We start from the raw sequence: 24,148 nt of genomic DNA on the forward strand, positions 1-24,148 counted from the left end.
GGGCTGTAACGAGGTAAATTTAACCGATTTTTACGCGATTTTTGTACTAAATTTAATCTTAATTTGGCACTTATTTTATGTTTTAAGGAAGAGAATGCCCTTTACAACAGATATACAGGGTCACTTATATGTATGGAAACGATCGATTATTAGGTAAAATATAGGAGGTACCGCAAAAAGTTAAATATAAAAATATAGTTATAGGATTTTTAAATATCTATTAGAGGGTAATAAATTTAAGTATACAGGGTTGTTCATAAAGTCGTGGCACATCAAAGTTTCATTTTTTTTTAAATAGAACCCCCTGTACATTATTAAATATTTCAATTATTCGTTCAATTCTAAGCAAAAATCGAAATACACACAATGTACCTCATACCAACAGCTTCCGAGTTATTGACTTTTGAAAATATCACTTAAACAGTTTCATTTAATTAATTTCGATATGTTCAGTTTCATTTAACGATGCCATTTTGCCGAAACTGTGATACTTAATAATATTTGACGTTAGTCCTCAAGTTAGCATTTATAGATGTATAAAATGAGAGTATATCAAGTCTGGAAATTACAAAATTTTCGTTTAACATTTCAATTCTTCAATTTATGTACATTATGTATTACGATTATTGTTTAAAATTGAAGGAAGAGTTGAAATATGCAATAATATACAGGCGGGTTCATTTAAAAAAAAAAAATTTGATGTGACACAACTTTATTATTTATGACCGACCCCGTATACTTAAATTTACTAGTAACTAATAGGAATTTAAAAACCCATTACAACAGTATCACAGTTTCGGCAGAATGGCATCATTAAATCAAACCACACACATCGAAATTAATTAAATAGAATTGTTTAAGTGATATATTCAAAAGTCAATAACTCGGAAACGGTTACTTTGAGGTACATTCTGTGTATTTCGATTTTTGCTTAGAATTAAAGGAATTATTGAAATATGTAATAATATACAGAGGGCCCTACTTAAAAAAATGAAACTTTGATGTGCCACGACTTTATGAACAACCCTGTATATTTAAATTTATTACTCGCTAATAGATATTTAAAAATCCTATAACTTTTGTATTTAACTTTTTGTGGTACCTCCTATATTTTACCTAATAATCGACAGTTTCCATACATAAAAGCGACCCTGTAACTAACTATAAGTGTGTGCTAACCTAACTAACTATGGGTGTGTAGCGAAGAAATGTCCATATCGTCTAAAAAAATAATGTACAGACTGTGTCAAAAATTACGTAAGTGATATTGATTAACAACATGACTGTTTACTACAAAATATACAGGGTGGCTTATTAACTGACCACCAAAAATCACCTCAAAAAAAAATTACGACTCTTTATCTAAGAAAAATTTTCCCATATTTTTTATAATTAGAATATATCAGTCTTATTCAAATTATAATAAACATATCTTCATACAAACCCATTTTTAGTAAATCCATCCCATCACAAAACCGATTCAATGGAATATTTTACTCAATAGAAAAAAACTTCAATACGGCCCTGTTTCGAAAATAATTTCCATACAAACCTAACTAACCAGAGACGGACTACACAGATACTTTTATTTAGTTACTCTTTGCGATATAGAAAAAATGTACACCCAGTTTTTACCTAGCTAAATATAATCCATTCACATTGTTTTTTTGCTTCTTTTTTTCCTAGTTATTTACAATAAAAAATTTCCACTAGCATTAATAAATGACTTGTTTCTTTATTCTTATCTCACACCTTTGTTAAGTTTTTGCGTTTTTTTTTTCGCTTTATTAATATCAGAAAAACTAATGAACTTAACGATGTTATACACAACAAGAAAGATTAATAACACATAAATAAACATATTTTTAAAAAGTAAACAGGTTTTTTTTTTCGAATAATTCACTAAAAGAAAAAGTTATGTGGCACACTGTATAAAAAATAATAAAAATAAAACTGTGATTGTAATATAGGAACGAGAAAATTAAATAGCACCTTTCAAAACAACGATGAAATATATAGACAGTGATTTTACTTTAAACGTGAAAAGACGAAATAATTTAGGTTATTTTTCATATGTTCCATGAACGTATAATTGGGAAATACTGATATATTTCATATGTTCTGTGTGAACATATCACATATTAATGTTTTTATAGGTTCTGAATGATTTATACCACAAATGCTATTTTTCATATCTTCTAAAACACATAAATTTGATATATTTCATATGTTCAGTGAACATATCAATTATATCAATTGGAAATGATATAATTTACTTTATTTTTCATATGTTCTGTGGACGTATCATTTGTAACACTGCCACTTTTCATATGTTCTTGAATAGCGTGATTATACAATTTTTGACACTCTCATATATTTCATGTGCTCAGCAAGCACATCATAAATAAAACTATGTTTTCATAACTTCTGTGAATATTATGATTTACACTACATTGATATTTTTCATATATTCTGCAAAATATGATTTATAACACTGAAAAAAAATCATATATGTTCGGTGAACATATGAAATAAATACGTTTTCATATGTTTTAAACTGGAACACTCAATGCATTGAAATATGGTTGAGTGATATATGATCAAAAATATCGAAGTAATATTTAAGTTTAACCTTGAGCTATTATATTTATTATTAATGTTTTTTTAATATATTATCACAGGCTTAAAATAGCTTTTTGTCTTGCACAAAATACTTTTGCAACTAAAAATTCAAGCAAAACAATATTGTTTGGTATATCTATGTTCACAATCAAAATAAAATCACTGCAGATACCCCATTTATTACCTAAAAAGAATAAAAAAATCTCTGAATTCACGCGCTTTTCATACTCTACACCCGATTGTTACTGTACAAAATATACTCAATACATATGACACAACCAAAAATGCTTAATAAACGAACATAAATTCACGTCACTTTTATTAGGTTATGTAGTGTTTATGACGAAAAAAAAATATATTTGTGAGAAAGCTTGCAAGAAGGAGGGAGGGATAAATCGATATTTACTAAAGGAAGTTGAGGGGGACTTAGTCCCTACATACAATCGAGAAGGGTGATGTCAAAAGGGATATGATAGAACCACAGATATTAAAAGGTATAGGTAGAATACAGAAAAAATATTATGTATAAATATCACAGAAAAGCTTAATTATACAGAAGCTAAATTTTTAGACCTTGAGCGCGAATATTTTGAGAATTAAACTCACTTGTATACTGGAAGAGTGCAGAAATTTTTCAAAAAAAATATTTTTTTTTCAAACGTCACAAAAATATTAATTTTGGCGACATGATTGACAAAAAAAGTAATTTTAACGCCTAAGCATAAAAGTAAAGCACTTTTACGCCTTTACTTTTTACAAAAATACGAAAATATATTATGAGCGTAACCACAGGTTCTCGATATATAATTACATATTCTACAAAGTTTTTTATATGAATAATTCTGAAAATAATATAAATATTCTTTTAAATCTTTTTATATGATTTGGAACGTTTGAAATTGTTTAAAAAATTGTTTGTGGCGTTTGAAAAAAAAACAGCAAAAAAAGTGCAGTTCTATTTGGAGGAAAAATGACTTTTTGTGGCTCGCCTGTATGCCAAATGTACAACCTCGCCACAAAAAGTGTCATTTTTACTCCTAATAAAACAATATACTATTATTAAAAGAACATTTAACAGTTAAAACAGTTAAAAAATACAATTTAACATAAAATTATACAGTGATTACAAGGGATAAAAGTGGAAATATTAATGAGGGATGGGCATCTAATGTCCATAAAAATACGATTTGGGAATCTTTGAACCGACCAGGACAAGACACTAAAAACATTAGGCGATCAAATCTATTTTTCCAAGGCTCCTTGATTTAAAATTAGTGTTTTTAACACAGCCATGGCTCTCAAGATTGAAATTTAAAATGGAATTTGTTTTTGAGCGAATATGTCAAAAGCTGACATATGATATGTCATTCGATTCAGAATGTCATTTTCTATCGAATAAAGTAAAAAAATACCGAGGGTGCCATTTAAAAATCAAAAGTTGTAGTCATTTCGGGTAAAACAGGAAGTGACCGAAAACAATTAAATACGTCAATCAATCCTAATTTATGTCATATACTAACACACCAAATCTCGTTTTTTTATCTAAAAAAATAAAAGAGTTATAGTGGTGAGCCACTTTTGAGACGCACCCGGTATATCATCCCTGATATCAGAAAAATTAAAATTTGACAACCAACCAGTGTAAAATTACAGCCTAGAATGTAGAATACTTGGGAAGGGGGTTAATCACCGCGACCTTACAGATCTGTTGTATCTCTCCCTTTCTTGAGTCATAACGAGTTATAACGCATTATACAGTCCCACTATTTACAGCCTAAAAAGACGACAAATTCATTTAAAAATTTGGCGAAAAAATTGCAAGTGTTGCTTCTGTATAACTAGGTAATTTTGTGATAATATTCTATACCTATCTGTTTTTCAGCCTTGATAAATTTTGACATTTTGTTAAAACACTGATGTCTGTTATTATTTTTTTTAAAATTCTGTACGAATTTTGTATCTAAATTCTATAGATCACAGTTTAATCTACCATCATAGATAAAAGAAACAGGCTTAGATTGGAAAGTGCCCATAAGGACAATGTAAATACTATTTGGCACTATTCTTACAACGGTCGCTCTCCAAAGCTTTTGATAATTTCGGAGCGGTTCAGCTTTTTCCGGAATTATGTCGCCAAATATTGTTTATTCAAATTTGTTATTTTTTTTAAATTTTTAAATAAAATACAGTGTGTTGCATATAAGAAACTTTATTATATATCAGGACATGTATGAAATACCTATGAAACATTGGAAACCGAAGTTATGCCACGATCCACGATGGTTTTTGCAGTTCACAGTTCACACAGCTTTTTAAGTTTCTAATGCCACTTTTTCACAATTATCACGGGTTTGAGTAAACAAAATTTAAATTAAACTCACAAGATAGCAATAATTACTTTGAAAATCGACGGTATTTTTTCAATGAGGACGGTTTAAATTTTGAAAGGTTTTATAATTTTTGAAGATTCTGACTTTGACCAGACTTTGACAAAAGAAAATTATTTCTGTTCTTGTTTGCGGTTGTTCTTAGCAACCGCTATAACAGCGCCCTACAACGTATGCGCTCCAAAACAATAATTATAAGTTTTGGCGGCCATTCCAATCTAAACTTGTTTCCTTTATCTATGATCTACATATATTTTTTAATGTCTGTGGTTAAAACTAAGTAAACGGAATGTTTACTACATTTACCCTGCAATTTTAGTACTCGTCGAGACAATTGAACTACTCGGAGCAGTTCACAACACTTCTATAGTCACGTCCAAAAACCATACCGAAGAAAAAGTAGACAGAAAGAGTTTTCCAAAATGACTTTCGTAATATTAATATTTTTCCCATTTGTCATTTTTTACTCCACTATAATATTTCTTCCTACTTTTCATCTTATGATACATCTCTAGATCTGCCTTCCAACAAATCGTGTTTTTCCTTAATCCTATTGTCTACCTTAGTTGAGCGCTCGTATTTTTGCCTCCTTAAGATTAACAGTCGGGTTGTCCACGTGATCGGTGGAATACAGATCGTCTCTGTCTCTCACATTTTTCTGGTCTCTTTTCACCTTCGTTAGTAGAAAACAATGAACGAATACAAAACCTAGTCCTAAATCGCTAGGGTGTCGTGTCTCTGATACAGAGAAACTTCGCAATCAGGCACTCAATCGTCCCTGGAAAAAAAATCGCAATCCATTAAAGAAATAATCTTTGGAAGCACATAAAAATAATAATAATAATAGCTCTCGTATATAGCGTTTAACGCCTTGGGAGTAGTAAGGTACAGCTTGCCATGCTAGAGCCGTTCGGTATACAAGGAAGGTAATGTGGCTAGCACTACGCTTCAACCGCCTATTATTACCTCAGGGATTGTGAATCCCAAGTACTCATTTAAGGCTGAGTCGACCTAGGTACTCAAACTATTTTTATTTTAATAAAAATAGTCGGCTGATGAAATGCCAGGTGTAGGATTCGAACCCACTACCTTGAGATTGGTAGACGAGAGCCTGTACCTCTACGCCACCGGGCACCATTAAATATTTAAGCACATAAAAATCAATACGAAATTTGAACGTATAGAGGCTTGGTGCATTTCACTTGATTTTAAAAATTCCGACTGCAGCGCTCGATACGTTTATGTGTTATAATATTTAAGTATTTCTGTTTTTACTAGTGCAGTTATTGAAACTATATAACACTCAGGTACGAGGTTTGTGTGATGTAACGCTGTTTCAGGTAGTAAATATTAAGTGAAAAAGAACCCGAACTGAGCGTCTTTGTGTTGTGACAATTTCAAATGTTAATAAAATTGCCGAAAAAATGTTAACGCGTAATTAGGGCATTCCTGTGTGCAATAATATTCAATAACTCTTGTGCAATAACATTCAATAACTTTCTAGAATATTCATAATTCAAATAACATAAAATAAACGGATTCAATTAGAGAAACTCTCTTCTTCGTCTGTTTATTCAATAGTAAAATTGGTGTAAACCACCCAAGTAGCATTTTTGGACACATTTTAGGTAATGTTTCTAATAATCGTGTATGTTCCTTTACACAAAATGGAAACGGTATGCCACAAATAGAAAACGTTTTCGAAACCTATATGTTATATGGCTTTATTACATGTGCTTCCAATGTGGTGGCACTAGCCGTTTCCTAAAATATTTCGATGCGGAATCAAAACTTTTAGAAGAAATGTTTCGAAACATTTTCTGCAATTTGTGTTCAAGATGTTTCCGTTTTCAGCAGCCACTGTTTCTAAATGTAAAGAAACAAAATACCAAACTAAAATAGTCTATGTCTGTGTGTGGATTTCAAAATGAAAATAACCATCAACAATGTTGACCTCTGCCATATTTTTTTTGTCTTAAGATCTTTGTTTTTAGATTTTCTGGCACAAAAAATGTCTGGCAAAAGAAAATTCATCGTGTAATTTAATAATGTACTTTCATATTGTTAATGCCCCTTTTATATATCATTATATGTAGCTACAAAATATGTTTGTTTCAAATAATAGATTTTTATCTATTTATTATTTTATCTATTCTATTATATTTTTTTATCTTTATATATATTATATACTGTACTATTATATATTTATATATATTAATAATACATTTTTATTTCTATATCATAGTTCTGGAAATAAAAATATATTGTCAAGGTTTATATAGCGCTAAACTGTATTACTGGTTGCATAACTGCATTACTGCTACATAACCGCAACGTGCATTGAGGAACCTGGCGAATTCGCCAGAAAGTAAAAGAAAATTACAGAATTCTTTAGAACGTTCCAGAAACACTCGCCAGAGGGTATATAAAGGCCTGCGCTTGGCAATTAGAGTCTGAAGTTTGATAATAACAGTGGAAGAACGGATTTTGTGAAGCATCGGATTAATACTGGTCATGCCCAGCCGATTCGACAACGTCCTAGAAGGGTACCCCTTTCCAAACAACAAGAAATGGAGACAATGGTAGATAAGATGTTAGAAGATGGAGTAATCGAAGAATCATCAAGTCCATGGTCATCTTCTGTTGTTTTGGTGACGAAGAAAGATGGTAGTACACGATTCTGCGTGGACTACAGGAAGTTCAATGACGTCACTAAGAAGGATAGCTACCCACTGCCACGTATAGACGACACGTTAACCACACTGGCAGGTTCGTGCTGATTCTCCACTCTCGACTTAAAGAGTGGATACTGGCAAGTTGGTCTGGACGAGGAAGACAAAGAAAGACGGCTTTTTCTACAGGAAACGGACTATACAAATTCAAGGTCATGCCGTTTGGATTATGCAATGCTCCAGCCACTTTCGAACGTCTCATGGAGGTGGTGTTAAGAGGATTAACTTGGAAAACGTGCTTGGTTTACCTCGACGATGTATTGGTTATGGGAAGAACTTTTGAGGAGCATTTGCGAAATTTAGAAGATGTCTTCGGCCGCATACGGAATGCTCACCTGTACTTGAACCCGAAGAAGTGTAGTTTATTCCAGCGACAAGTGGAATTCTTGGGTCATGTAGTCTCAGCAGACGGAATTTACACCGACCAGAAGAAAATCGCTGCAATCAAGGATTGGCCTAAACCTCGCGACAAACATGAACTTAGAAGTTTTCTGGGTTTATGCACATATTACAGAAGATTTGTCAAGGGATTTGCCAACATAGCTGCACCTTTACATAAACTTACAGGTGATGAAGTCGGCTACGAATGGAACACCGATTGTGATGTAGCCTTTGAAAGACTTAAAGCGGCTTTATGTTCAAGTCCTATTTTAGCCTACCCGCAACAACAAGGGAGGTATATCCTGGATACCGACGCCAGCAACATCGGCATCGGTGCAGTGCTATCACAAGTGCAAGATGGCGAAGAGCGAGTGATAGAATATTACAGTCGAGTTCTATCCAAACCAGAAAGGAATTACTGTGTTACCCGGAAGGAGCTGCTAGCAATTGTGAAGGCAGTTGATAATTTTCATAAATATCTGTATGGCCAAGAATTTTTAATTCGGATAGATCATGCGGCTCTCAAGTGGCTTATGGAGATAAAACAACCTGAAGGTCAAATAGCACGATGGCTCGAGAAGCTCCAGCAGTATCACTTTACCATCCAACATCGTGCTGGGAAGATGCTTCGGACAAAAAAGGAATATTTTTAATCTTAGAGTAAAAGTGGCATATAATTATAACCCATTTTTACGGTAAAGTTTCTTTCTCTCATTTTTGCTCTCATTGCTACTTAAACCGCTTTTGCCCTCTGAAAAACGCAAACCGTTTTTGCCGAGAGTAAAATTTTAACCCACTTTTGCTATCAGCCTCTCAAATGGAAGATCCAGACATCGGAGCAATACTACGGCTCAAGGAGGGTAACGGCGAGAGACCATCGTGGCAGGAAATTGCGGACAGAGGGCTGATTTTCAAAGCTCTCTGGGCTCAGTGGAATTCACTGGTGATTGAGAATGGATTGTTACAGCGCACGTGGGAAAGTGCGGATGGCCGAACAGTAACAAATCAGTTACTGGTACAAAGGAAGAAAGTTACCCAGGTATTGGAAGAAATTCACGGTGGTAAAACTGGAGCCCATCTTGGAATAAACAAGACCTTGAGCAAGCTGAGAGATCGCTTTTACTGGGTGGATTATTGCGAAGACGTCAAGAAATGGTGTCGACAATATAAAATTTGTGCAGCCAGCCAAGGACCAAGCACTCGATCTAGGGGAAAAATGAAATATAATGTTGGACTGCCATTCGGAAGAATTGCTGTTGACATTGCAGGCCCATTCCCTGAAACGCACAAGGGCAACAAGTACGTTTTAGTGGCGATGGATTTTTGCCATTCCAAACCAAGAAGCATCGACTGTAGCTGAAGTATTAGTCAATAATGTCTTAGCAGTCTTCAATAGATTTGGAATTCCATTAGAGCTTCGCACTGATCAAGGAAGGAACTTCGAGTCAAGACTGTTTCAGAAGATGTGTGATCTGCTTGGTATTCACAAGACTAGGACAACGGCTTTACATCCGCAATCTGATGGGATGGTCGAAAGTGCGTACCGGATTCAACGCAGCCCTAGAAGTAAGATGAAAGTAGTACATCTGGATCAATTGAAGATACCGGACAGGAAACCTTGATCGGGACGATCAAATTTGAGAAGGGGGCAATATCAAGGTGTATATAGCGCTAAACTGTATTACTGGTTGCAGAACTGCATTACTGCTACATAACCGCAACGTGCATTGAGGAACCTGGCGAATTCGCCAGAAAGTAAAAGAAAATTACAGAATTCTATAGAACGTTCCAGAAACACTCGCCAGAGGGTATATAAAGGCCTGCGCTTGGCAGTTAAAGTCTGAAGTTTGATAATACCGCGTTTTAAATTGTGCATTAATTGGCGAAGGTGCCAGTACCGTTAGAGTAATAGTAGTTGCATAAATTGTGTTGTAAATTAGTATAAATTATGTGTACAGAGTGAGAGAAAATAAATTCGTATTTTATCGTGAGTTTAAATTAGTGGACCCACGGAATCCGTAACAATATAAATTAACGTAAGTAGTACGCGTTCTATAAGTTTAAAAGCTCAAGAGCCGATAAAAACATGCCGGAATTTTAATTAATTATTTTATAAAATTAACATGGAGTTGAACACAAATCATCTACATTATATCATATTTGTGTCTTAAAAGAGAGAATCGAAAATAAATCGACAATAAATGGAAACCTTGTTTCCAAAATGTTTCGATTTAGCGCTATTTGTGTAGAAATTTCGAACTAGTCACCTGCCAACAACGCCAATCAAAACTTCTGGTCAAAATATTTAAAAATTTTTATTTATTTATTATAACACAATTAAAACTAAAAAACATGGATTCCAACTTTTTTAATTATAACGCTATAAAAACTTGAAGAAAGCTTAAATGCAAAACTGCAGAACAAAAACCAAACCATAAAGTCAGGTTATGTTCTCATATTTGACATAATATCAAATAAATTATGAAAACTTTTCAGGGACAAAACGGATACCAAATCTTTGTAAATGTAAGCCACATCAGTTTCTTAAAATTTCGAAAAATTTGTGACATTAAGATCTTTATTGTTATAGCTTATGTAGCGAAACCATATTTTAGTAAAATGTTTCGAAACAAAAAGCAATTTATGCTATGAAACATATATATAAAAAATGTGACAAAACTGTTTCGCAATGTTTCTCAGCAGAGATTTTGTTTCGATTTTGTGTCTAAAAATATTACTTGAACAGTGTATTTTAGATTTCTTTTCAAGAGATATGATTTAGAATAGAAATATACGCGTATTATAACATTTTTGTAAGAAATTTGACCAAATAAACTTCCTACAAGTAAAACTACTTACCTGCGACAAGAGTGCCCGTGCCAGCCCTATACCGAAATCTCGTAGTTCATATCATAGACGCTAGTGCGGTCCGGCGTTGACGGTCGTTGCGTCATCGGATGCGACGAACACTGCGACCCCTGGGGAGACATGTCCACGTTATCTGACATCTCCAAAGCCCTATTCAAAACACAAAAAAAAATAATTTAACAAAAGCCTTAAGAAAGAAGCATAGTGCAAAAAACGGTTTCATTACGAAATTGTTATATTATTATTTTAGCCGATAGGTACTCTGTTTTTTTTTCTCAGGTAAGATTTCGACAGACAACGACAGAAGAAAAGCAGATGACATCCCATACCAATCTATTTATTTTACTAAAAAAAGTTTCTAATATTTTTTAAGTTAACTATGGATGGGTTTAAATATAAATCCGTCATGCGTCGTCTCTTGTTGTTTTTAACCAGTTTAATTGGTTTATTTTAAAAATGACAGATCATATTTCAAATATATTGGTTTGACGGAACGATGAACGACAAACGGACGTCGATGCGTATGAACTCGCCTTTAGATTTTTGAGGCTTGTCAAAGTCTTGGCAAATTATAGCTTGTAATTTTGTGTCAACTTATGTCAAATACCCTGCATTTTGGAAGATGATGCATTTTGATTCGTGTTATTACGTGTATTTTGTGTTTTTTGAAGTCAAGTGGAGGAAAAATCCAGGGAAAATTAACTGTAGACCCAGAGCACAGTTTACAGTTAATAGTCGGTGCCCAGGCAGAAAGTCTTATACACCAATTCAATAAAGCTTGTATACCATCTCGTCATAGATAAGTGCATCTTATATATGGTACAAGAATCGTACTAAACATATACTAAAAACTCGAGTAGCTGTAAAATAACGACATCACACGATATGTAAATAATGGATTTTAGTACCGCAGAAAAATAATGTCAAAAGGTACTGGTTTAAAAAACTTAAGATTAAGGTTAATTAATCAACCTTTAAGGTATAAAATTTGGTAAGTGATATTATTTATAAAATAGTTTTTTATTTATGTTGTTTTATTTATTCCCGTGGAATATTACAAATTTGTATTTGTACAGTGTGTCCCATTTTGGTTGAAATCATAGGGTATCTCCGTTATTAGTGAAGATAGAAGGGTGCGGTTTGCACAAACCTGTCCCACTTTTTCGTCAAACGGATGATGCTGCAAACAAAATTTTCATAGCCCTCTTAGTTTCTGAGCTACAGGATCTTTTCGAAAATTTTGCAATTTGGGACACCCCCTGTATCTCTGTTATTGTTAAAGGTATCGAGAAGGCGAAAACTGCTTATTATAGAACTTTTTACGTGGAATACAGTGGCGTAGTCTGTTTTTCTACCAAAAAAATATTTTTGAAAATATGAACTAAAGTTATGTTTTTTCAAATGGAACACCCTGTATATTTATAAATCATATGATCTGTCTTGCTATGAGCTTCTCAAATATATATATATATATATATATATATATATATATATATATATATATATATATATATATATATATCACTCTATATTTATTTTTACTATTTACTGCAATATTTAAAATATATCATTTTCTTATTAGTAGGCCGTGATAAATAACAAAAAATCAAAATGGTATTTACTAAAATAGTTATACACATATTAAAATTAATTTGGGATTGATATATTTTACTTTTGAAATAACTGTTACCACTGAAACTGTGAATATATTTTTCTTTTTTTTATAACGGAATGGGTTTGCAAATATCTAAAAGCTTGAATTATTAAAGCATTTTTCAGGCGTTCGACATTGTTGTAGGTTGTAGTGCCCACGATATATTTCGTATTTCAAAAATCCACAAAATCAGAAATCGAGAACGGCGAAATCCGGTAATCGAGGAGGCTATCAATATGTGTTCATTGGTTCCAATTCATTGATTTGAAAAATAATAATTTAACGGTATTCTAATATTTTCATAGTTATGAGGGGGAATGTTCCCCATCTTGCTGAAAGTATATTTCACGTAAATTAGCTAAAGGAATATCTAAAATTTCCGATACGATAGATTATTCGTACGTATACAACGTATTCCAAGATTTACAAATAGCGGTAGGGAGGTAAGTTTCCCTAATATATAAAGAATTTATTAGCGGCTTCCAAAATAAAACAAGAGACAGATAGCAGTATACTTTTAATAATTCTTTAGTTTCTTTTATTATCAATCATGACCTACTAATAAATATGATCTCTTAATAAAAACTTTTAAATATTGCAGTAAATAGTAAAAATAAATATAGAGTGATATATATTTTTGAGAAGCTTATGGCAAGAGAGATCATATGATTTATAAATATACAGGGTGTTCCATTTAAAAAAACATAACTTTAGTTCATATTTTCAAAAATAGTTTTTTGGTAGAAAACCAGACTACGCCACTGTATTCTACGTAAACAGTTCTACAAGAATCAGTTTTTACCTTCTCGATAGCTTTAACAATAACAGAGATACAGGGGGTGTCCCAAATTGCAAAACTTTCAAAAAGACCCTGTAGCTCGGAAACGAAGAGGGTTATGGAAATTTTGTTTACGGCATCTTCCGTTTGACAAAAAAGTGAGACAGGTTTGTGCAAACCGCACCCTTCTATCTTCACTAATAACGGAGATACCCTATGATTTCAACCAAAATGGGACACCCTGTACATAAATTATATTGATAAATATAATAATAAATGCGAGAAGTTTCTTGAAGCTTGAAAGTAAGAAATAGTTCTTTTTTATATTTTTTTGGTATGTGGTGTTTTGTTCTTGTTTGTTTTGTATTAACACATATGTACCGTTTTTTTTTAAATAAAATAACTTGATAACATTTTATCAGTTTTATACAGTTTTTAACATTCAAAATGTTTCTGTTATCCTATATAAGGGAGCCCAAATCGAATTAAAATGCTACATTTGCCACACCATGACGTCATATATACAAGGGTATAGGAAATCTCGGCGCAGCGGCGCCGGCGGCAGTGGGCCAGCGCGCGCAAAAACCATTACATCGCTAATTGTTTATTAATATATCTTTATTAGTTTAAAAGCAAAAAATATGGGGTTTGCTTTGATACCTTGTCAAGACATAAGCGAAACTTTTAAATTGTTTCTTTTTTTCATTTAGGCCTTCGTTTTTCGTTAAATGAAAGTTATATTAAAAAAAAGTCTATTTTTAAACCAAATTTCGCAGGATTGAAATGAGTTATTCATGTTTAAAGTTTTTTTTGGTCATAAGCGCTAATGGAAATGTTTTTTTGTAAATAATTATAAAAAATTACTCCCTACGAAGACTTTATTGTGTACTGGATCAAAAAATAAGTATTTGTTTTCTCTATGCGGTGCTATTAATATATCGATTTTTGATGATAGTGCCCTTTTACCCGGTCTAATTTTGTACTACTTTCGGAATAAGGGTCCCCATATCATGTACTGTACTTCCATCCCTGAAAAATTCAGCTTGTGACACCGAAGTGAGACGTAAAGTCAAAATAAGCTTTAATCTACCTACATCATAGGTAGGTGTAGGTACTCTAGGTATATTCTACCTAGACAGTAGTAATTAATTTGTTATCCGATAAGTAGTTGTCATTATATAAGTTTAATCATCGTATACCTCCTATAACGGTAGGTTTTGGATTTTTTCCTGATTGGTTTGTTAAACAAAAATATACTGGGCATATAAATGTCTAACACAATACATGTATTGAATGTACTTATTTTAACCAATGCATTGTTTTGTTTTTTTAATCTCACAAATAAGAAATGTTTTATAGTTTTTATTATAAAAAACAGTGATTATACAATTTATTTGCATCCCAGTCACTGTTTTCTGTAAGGGGTGTAACCAGGAGTATATTTCGTAACCTCTTACGATATAAGAGGGCACAAAGTGTTTTATTACTTAATGCTTAGATTAAAATTTAATAATATATTTGTACATAAAATAAAATAGACTAGAAAGTCAATTAATTAATATTGACGTAATTACTAAATAATTACAAGATTTTTTTTCTAATTATTTTAGTGTATTTTTAGTCGCCTAATTATAAAGAAAAGATATCCAACCATTGCATTATTTTACTCACAAATAAATGTTTTATGGTTTTTATTATAAAACAAGGATTAATTTATTATACACCCCTTAACCCAAACACTCCAAGGAGGATATTTCGTGACCCCTTATTTAAAGTGGACAAGCTTTATTAGTCAATGTTTTAATTACCCAGCGTCTTTAATAAAAATCTAATGTAATTTTTCATAGAAATGATCTGACATAAAAAGCAAATTTTATCTAAAAACTTTTTGATTATCTACAAGGAGTAAACCGCTGACAAATGTCTGTATATCTACTAATGCCAAAGTAATGCCAAAAATACAAATTAAATACCAAAATTTCTCATATAATGCCCCACTAATGCCAAGCTGATTCCAATATAATACCACTAATACCACGAATAATATGTAACACATTTGTTTAACGAATTAACCTGTAACAATAGTGGTAGGTACGTGCACAGATTTTTTCCTAGGTAACTTAAAAGTCGTTAAAAAGTCTAATTATATTTAAAGAAGATATAATTCCAACTAATTGCATTATAAGGCCAATAATGCACAAGTAATACCATTAAAATTTTAGCGTTTTTAATTTGTGTAACTATTTCTTTAAAAAATTAACCTGTAACAATAGTGGTAGGTACGCGCACAGATTTTTTCGCTAGGTAACTTATTAAGTCGTTAAACAGGCCTATAAAAGCTATAACAACATAGGTAACTAATATTTATAATTTCATTCGAGTTTTAGTCTCAAATAATAAATGTTTTTACTGGTGTATTTCTGAAGTGTTCATTATTAAAAGTAGATATTCTTCAAGTTATGTGAAGTAATAAGTAATGTTTCCGGTGAGACCGCGTATATGTCACCGGATTCTGGTTAGTATAAAGACTTTTTCTATAGAAAGAGTTTTTTCTATATTTTTCCTTCAAAATAAGACTAATTTCTTCTTATTCTTTTAAATATTACAGTGTTTCTTTTTCCTAAATGTTATAGTTAATTTTCGCTTAAAATTAAAAAATCACAAATGGAGGAAAATATACGTTATTGAATAAAGGTTATACAAATCACTTTACCATAACAAAAAAGTAAAAACATATCATGGCGGAAGATATTCAGGTGGCATTTTCACATATTTATCTATTAAAATCGAGATTAAAATAATACACTTGCGTAACATGTTATACATGAGATAGAAAGTTTCAGAATCGATTAATACGCAATACGCTACGCAGTCAACTTGTTCCTATGCGCGGATGAGCGTCTTCAAGACTCTTCCATCGGCCAGGGTCAGGACGCCGCGCGCCGCCGAAGAGGAATCGGCCTACGTTTGGCTAAACAGGCTGGACACGGTGGACTACGATATTGGCGAGTCTGAATATTTATAAAAATTTGCAAAGTAAAATATGTTGGAAAAATAATTAATCCATACATATATAAAAGCTTAAAGGGTTTTTTTGTTGCGTCCATCCCGCCGAAACCGCTTCACCAGTCTTGATGATTTTTTTTTAAATGAAAGGTATATATGTGTAGATTTGTTATGAAGTATTTTTATAGTGCTTAATGGCTATTTCTTTGTGTAAAACGACTAAATACTAAAATATACCTGAAAAACACCTACACACAATACCTCCAGAAATAAATTATTTGTCATTGTCAGTGGTGTGTCAGTTAGATTATATATTAAGCTTTTAGATATTTTAGGAGTGAGTTCATATCGCCAGCTTTAGATACATAAATATTAGCACAAAGGTTCGTTTAAACGACATTAGTGAATTAGCTACACAAAGCGATTTTAGGAAATTCATCCTCTTAGAGAGTAAAATTATGTCGGAACAGTTTGTTGTATGAAAATTCCTTACTATTTGGTCTAGAAGAATGAAATCCTACAAAAAGAATTAGAAGAAATTTTTGAAATTCATCAACCAAATGGGTAAAGTTAGTAAAAATTTATATAAAACTTGGTGACCTCTGGATTATACACATAAAAATTGGCACAAAGATAAAGCAAATTTATGAAATTTATACACTTAGGGAGTAGAATAAGGAATGAAAGTTTGCTGTACGAAAATGCAATACTATAACATTATAAACCAGACAGTATAAAATTTTATACAAGGGTTTATTTAGTGACATCATAACGAAATATGTCTTCCTCAATTATCCTTCAAAGAATAAAAAATAACCTATAGAGTATTAGTGCTCTTAATAAATATAAAAAAGATGAAAAATAAAAAACATCTATGCTCACTAGCTCTCTATAAAGAAGTAAAAAATCATTTAAATCAATGCATGAACGATTCGAGGTGTAACGTACGGAAGCGCTTTTTTTTAAATTCAACTATATAAAACTTGGTGACCTCTGGATTATACACATAAAAATTGGCACAAAGATAAAGCAAATTTATGAAATTTATACACTTAGGGAGTAGAATAGGGAATGAAAGTTTGCTGTACGAAAATGCAATACTATAACATTATAAACCAGACAGTATAAAATTTTATACAAGGGTTTATTTAGTGACATCATAACGAAATATGTCTTCCTCAATTACCCTTCAAAGAATAAAAAATAACCTATAAAGAGAGTATTAGTGCTCTTAATAAATATAAAAAAGATGAAAAATAAAAAACATCTATGCTCACTAGCTCTCTATAAAGAAGTAAAAAATCATTTAAATCAATGCATGAACGATTCGAGGTGTAACGTACGGAAGCGCTGGAGGACCAGTATGTATTTTTTTTAAATTCAACTATATAAAACTTGATGACCTCTGGATTATACACATAAAAATTGGCACAAAGATAAAGCGAATTTATGAAATTTATACACTTAGGGAGTAGAATAGGGAATGAAAGTTTGCTGTACGAAAATGCAATACTATAACATTATAAACCAGACAGTATAAAATTTTATACAAGGGTTTATTTAGTGACATCATAACGAAATATATCTTCCTCAATTATCCTTCAAAGAATAAAAATAACCTATAAAGAGAGTATTAGTGCTCTTAATAAATATAAAAAAGATGAAAAATAAAAAACATCTATGCTCACTAGCTTTCTATAAAGAAGTAAAAAATCATTTAAATCAATGCATGAACGATTCGAGGTGTAACGTACGGAGGCGCTGGAGGACCAGTATGTATTTTTTTTAAACTCAACCGGTTGATTTTCACACTCAACTGATTGACTTAATACTCAACTAGTTCAGTTTCCAAACTCAACCAGTTGACCTTATAAAGTCAACCAGTTGACTTTATAAACTCAACCAGTTGACTTTATAAACTCAACCAGTTGACTTTATAAACTCAATCGGTTGACTTTAGAATTTAAACCGGCAGCGCAGCACGCGCACTCGCCGCACGCGGTTCATTGTTGTATCAGTATTCGTAGTAACTTGTTTTGTTTACATGTTTACGTGCAATCACAAAACCTAAACTTAAGGTATTCTAACTTGTGCTCGCTTTATTATAATAATTATTTTAAATCAAACCTTAGACCTTAGAGCAAAGATAAAATTTCATTTCTCAAATGCATATAGGCATTGATTGCTTCATACGCATTAGTTGGTTTGTCAACATGCATTTCAGATGACAATATTTCACATAAATCGAAAACGTCGTTATCAAAGCACGGAGACTGCAAATACAAGCATTCCTCCTCGCAGTCTTTAAAACGCATGTTGTTTACAACTGTAAGGTAATTTTGACAGCCCTCAAGTTCTGGGAACTCGCAAAGTATATCGGGACGTCCAGATGGTGAAACGCTGTGACGGCTTCTGCGTATGATACAGATTTGTCTATCAAAGTACAATCAAAGATTCCATCACTTGTCATTTGCCGGAATACATCGTTTATCCAGAATTGAGTATTGTTTTTTTCTTAAAATTGCCCACCAGGATTCAATTCTTTGATTGCTGTGGCTCGTGCCATATAATCCGGTGGCAATGTACTCTCACGCACGTTATCTGCCATCTCATTAAAGTAAATCTGCATAGATTCTAAATGAACGTTTTCGGTGTCCATGTCGCTTCTTACAGTTCTGGGGCAGCCATTTACATCTTTTATTGTTTTAATATAGTAACCAGATATATCTCGAGGATTATTGTTGGTACTTGCAGCTTTCAGCCATAACATTTTACGTGCAAATCCATCGATGCAGCCGCTAATACATATTCATAAGGCTTCAGTTTGTCATAACCATCAACATGCCGCAAATAGTTGGGACCTTTGTTGAAATACTGCCTCCTTTGGAGTCGTTTTCTCCTTCTTGTTGAGACACCCTGTGGGTCGATAGAATTCAACGCATTACGAATAATATTCTAACATTTAGTCCTGCTTGCTAACATTTTCGGTGCATCCATTTATATCCATGCAGTTTACTTGAAGAAAGCACGTTTTCACTGATAAAATCTACTATATTTGGTAATGGAGCATCATTTTTTCTCCGATATAAATTCAAATACCGCAGACGTCGTTTCAAAGTTTTAAAACTAATAGTGAAGTTCTGTTGTAGAAGGAGCAACAGTATTTCATGTTTTTTGTAAGCCCAAATAGAAGTAGTATTTAATGGCGTTATTCAAATGTGGTTGCTCCATGTTATCTTTCCAATTCACCGTACATTACAAACTTTTACACAAAAAGGCGTTTTATTTTAGGACTTCACGAGAGGAGAGCGCGTGGATACATGTGCACGGAAGCGCTACACATGTGAGAGTGGAATAGAAATAATCTATGGAAATAATTTAAGATGCTTGAGAAACTCAACCGGTTGAGTTTATAAAGTCAACTGGTTGCGTTTATAAAGTCAACCGGTTGAGTTTGGAAACTCAACTAGTTGAGTATTAAGCCAATCAGTTGAGTGTTAAAATCAACCGGTTGAATTTAAAAAAAATACATACTAGTCCTCCAGCGCTTCCGTAGTAACGCGAACGTAGTCGCGGGAAAAAGCTAGTAATTTATTAAATTATTTTATTTAACTGATTAATTTTCATTGAAAAGGAATTTTTGTAATTCGCCACTATATTAGTTAAAAACTAAGAAACTCATATCAAATTTAAGTTTTGCAATTTTGACTTATACTTTTTACAAAATCTGAACACATTTTAAAAGAAAAAAAAGCTTTTGATAATATTTGTGTAGATTGACTACAAGTTGTATAACATAAATTTCTACGACCCGTCTACCTAGTGGTCTGCAGCATCGCCTTGTGGTGCAAACGTGGGCCTGTTAATCTGTGACGTGACGCACAACAGCCAAGAAAAACAGAAGCGTGGCTAAGAATTTAGTAATTTGAAAATAAATTTCTTTTAAATACAGTAGTAGGTATTAAAAAGTTTTGTGTTTAAATGGGGTTTGCCTTTAACAGTTAAAAAATTATATCGTAAAGTGTAACTTTCCGTAAGAATTCTTTATCTGTTATCGATCATGATCTGTCATCATGTTAACCTGATGTTTTGTATGTTATTTTGTTTTTTTGCTTGTTTGTTTTACAGATAGGTGCGATCGCATAATTATTATTGATAATGTTTTATTTAATGTTAACATTACTACTTTTTCAGTGAATCTTTAAATCTGTTGTTTTTTGTTAAGCTTGTTATTTAAAATATGTATGTAATACACTCATATTAACACTAATCATATTTTTACGTTTTTATTCATCATTTTCAATGCCCCCCCGGTTGCATCTTTGTAAAGGACTGAATTTTTTTCACAATATTTTGAAGTAATCACTTATCAGTCAAATTTTAAATATATTAATTTCCTGCTATGCGTTTCAGTTGTACCAATTTATTTCTTTGAAAAAATAAAATAAACTACTTTGAAATTAAAATGACAGATACGTCTATCACTGTCAAGGATCTTGTCGTTGGACAGACTATATGATAAATTATACGCATCTTTCGATAGCGGAGATTTCTGCCTGAAGGATGCTGGGGTAGTTGCTCATTGATTCGGAGTATTAAGTTTTCGGCCTAAATACTCCTATCCCTGCTTTGATTTTGGAAGCATCAGTATACCACGTTATGGTATGGTCTTTTACATGCTGACCAAACGTTTTCTAACCTAGTAAGAATCGTACACTCCAAAAGTAACTATTTTAGAGACATATTTCAAGGATTCACAATAATCTTAATATAAATCAAGTCGTGATTTACTTTGATTTAAATAAGAAAAATCTTCGGGTTGTCATGGGTTTTTAACAGAACACTGTCTCCTCAACGAACATCTCAGTAGATTGAAGCTAACAAACAACGGTCAATGCAGATTCTGTAGGAAAAATGGGGAAACACCGGAACGCCTCTTCACTGAGTGCGCCGAGACGACAACCGTTCATAAACTTTGGTAGAGAAGTAACCTTTGTAAAACCGTCCGAGATACTGGTTTTGTCAAAACCCTGAGACTGATATAACTCAAGAAAGGGGGACAAAATAGATCTACACGGTAGCGGTGATTAACTTTAAACCATAAAAAACACAAAAAAAAAGAAACAAAAATAATATTTGTCCTTCCTTAGTCAAAGAAAGAAACAAATTAATGTAAGACCATTATAAACAGAAATAAAGATAAACGTAATAACAGTACAAATAGACATAAACTTACCTAACAAATGACATGGGGCGTCGTCTATTGTCGGCCACCACTGTGGGCGTGCTAGCCCCCAACTTTCTGTGTATTTGGGGGCTGGGAGGGTACACAGCGACTCCGCCCCTCATGGCGGGGTGATAAGTTCGCGTCGTGGACTGGGGAGCGTACATCTGCTGCTGGGTGGGACTAGTCGGGTTCGATCGGTAAAAGTCGGGCTGTTGAGCCGACGGCGGATAACCTAGAAAGAAATCGTAATAATGCAGAAGAGTGTATAGTTCGGGTATTTTTAAACAGACCTGAACGATAGTAAAATATAAATAAACATACGGTAATCGTAAAACAATTTCCGATGCACGTCATCAACTTTGAGTGACAAGCGATGGCGACAGCGCTGCCAGATTGTGACAGATTTATAGGGTGAATCTTAATGCAAAATCGGGAAACAACATATTTATTATATCATTTTTTAAAGATTTTACGTGTTATTTTTAATTTAATAATTAATATTTTAGTAATTTTTTTATTTGTTTTATAGCTTATGTTACTTATTACATATTGGTAAAAACTAGTCCATTATGAAGATTATTCTAACCGTTATTATGGGTTATTTATTTATTTATTTATGTACAACTTACAATACCACAAGTGGTAATAAAAAGTAAGAGAGTGCCATTAATGCACAAACCACGGGGGTGTCACTTGTATGGGAAAACAGGCAACAGTCAAATTTAAACGTGCCAGGACCAACGACAAAGAAAGCAACATCTGCCAGGCATTGGCTTTCTTTGTCACTCACATTGCTTAAATCATGATACCGCGGCCATTTTGCCAACAAAGAAGCTGACCGGGCTGTCCTGGCAAGTGATTTGAAAGAATTTTGCTTTTTTTAGGGTTGCCAGATGGACAGTGTATAAAAGTAGGACAATTGTACAAAAAAGCCTGATTTTTGATAAAAAAGCCGGACATTTCTTTACTTATTAAGCATTTACACAAAGCAGTTTAGAGAAAAGATTCGGTTCTTGTTATTACAGATTCTGAACAGTCCTAGAACTGTGATGCATATGCGCAGAAGGAAATATGAAGACATTATTTCATTTGCGCATGCGCTGCAGAGTTCTAGGACGGTTCAGAATCGGTAATAACAAGAACCCGAACAAAGCTAAAATTTCAATAAAATTATTTTCTTTTTTTTATCTTATACACTAATGAACCGGTCTTGGTTTGATTTTTTATGGTTGACCAAGTTGCCGGCCTATGCGGGTTGCACTTTGCACTTTTAGTATTATAAAAATCGAAATTAATTAACAATTTTTCGTAAAATGGAAAAAAGCCGGACATAAAGAAAAGCCGGCCGGACATTAACAAATTGCCAAAAAAGGAGGACATGTCCGGCTTTAGCCGGACGTCTGGCAACCCTACTTTTTTACAATATTAAATTACCATTTGGATGTATTTAATGCGATTATTCAGTTAACTGGTAAGTCAGAAATTACACACAAATACTTTATTCGTAAATACAACTAAGATGTAAACGTATTTTTGTATTTTTAGATTTCAACTTTTGCAAAGACCCGCCGATAGAACTTGCCTGGCAGCGTACCTGTTTAACCAAACGTATTATTTCCTGATAATAATATCAAAACACGTAAGTAATTCTATAATTTATGATGAAAAATGATTTTGATTATGTTTTATATTATTTAAATACTTTCTAACCTCAAATAATAGTAAGAAGATCCTTGTTTATATCGCACAGCCCGTTCAAAACTGTATTGTCTTCAAAAAAATGTTTACAAAACAAACAATTATTAAAAAAACAATGTCCTTTAATCTGATTTATACCTCAGAAGGATGCCAGTAAAATTTTATTAAATCAACATTATATTATTTGGCCGTTAATATGCAAAAAGGAACATATTGCCTTTAACTTAAATTTTCTTTTTACTTCTCCTGACAATGTTCTCTATATTCTCTATTTTGAGTTAGTAAACTTTTGAACGGGATGTGCGATATATAAAATACATAATATATCCAAGGGTATGATCTGATAAAAGTATTTTTTGATGCATTTTTTGGTTGTTTATGCACGTTGGCTTGGTTTATGTTTTATTCAGCTTATATTTATTTGATATAACAGTTTTTTTGCCTTTGGAATGGCATGCATTGAGGCTAGATAGTGTTACGGATTCCGTGGGTCCACTATTTAAACTCACGATAAAATACTTAACGAATTTATTTTCTCACTTTATATACAATTACTAACTTATAACACACAACAAACTAACTATTTATAAGATTCCTTCACCAAATTGTCCGATTTTCAATTTCCACGCGGTATATTCAAATTTCAAAAACTGTCTCAGTTGTCGATGGCTCCGGCTTATATACTCTATTGACTGCTTCTCGAAATTTCCCAATTCTCGGAAAGCGTACTTCTTCATACCAGACAATTCTATTGTCTGATTCCCTTACTTCTCGACTTGACTAAAAGATGGCGCC

General features: G+C 32.7%; 1 protein-coding gene across 1 annotated transcript in view; it reads right to left on the reverse strand.

Moving 5' to 3' along the window:
* Window positions 1-5,181: 5,181 nt before the first annotated feature.
* The window catches only part of LOC115886235 (palmitoyltransferase ZDHHC5), a 55,188-nt gene continuing 36,221 nt past the window's right edge, over window positions 5,182-24,148 (reverse strand). Inside the window, exons 10-12 of the mRNA XM_030905323.1 lie at window positions 21,665-21,887; window positions 10,982-11,140; window positions 5,182-5,787 (exon numbers count right to left, since the gene is read on the reverse strand). Of these exons, the coding sequence (XP_030761183.1) occupies window positions 11,008-11,140; window positions 21,665-21,887 (356 nt within the window). The 3' untranslated portion in view covers window positions 5,182-5,787; window positions 10,982-11,007. The remainder of the gene's footprint in view (window positions 5,788-10,981; window positions 11,141-21,664; window positions 21,888-24,148) is intronic.

Source organism: Sitophilus oryzae, unplaced genomic scaffold (assembly GCF_002938485.1).
Source record: "Sitophilus oryzae breed Bouriz unplaced genomic scaffold, Soryzae_2.0 scaffold_476_pilon_pilon, whole genome shotgun sequence".
NCBI lineage: Eukaryota > Metazoa > Arthropoda > Insecta > Coleoptera > Curculionidae > Sitophilus > Sitophilus oryzae.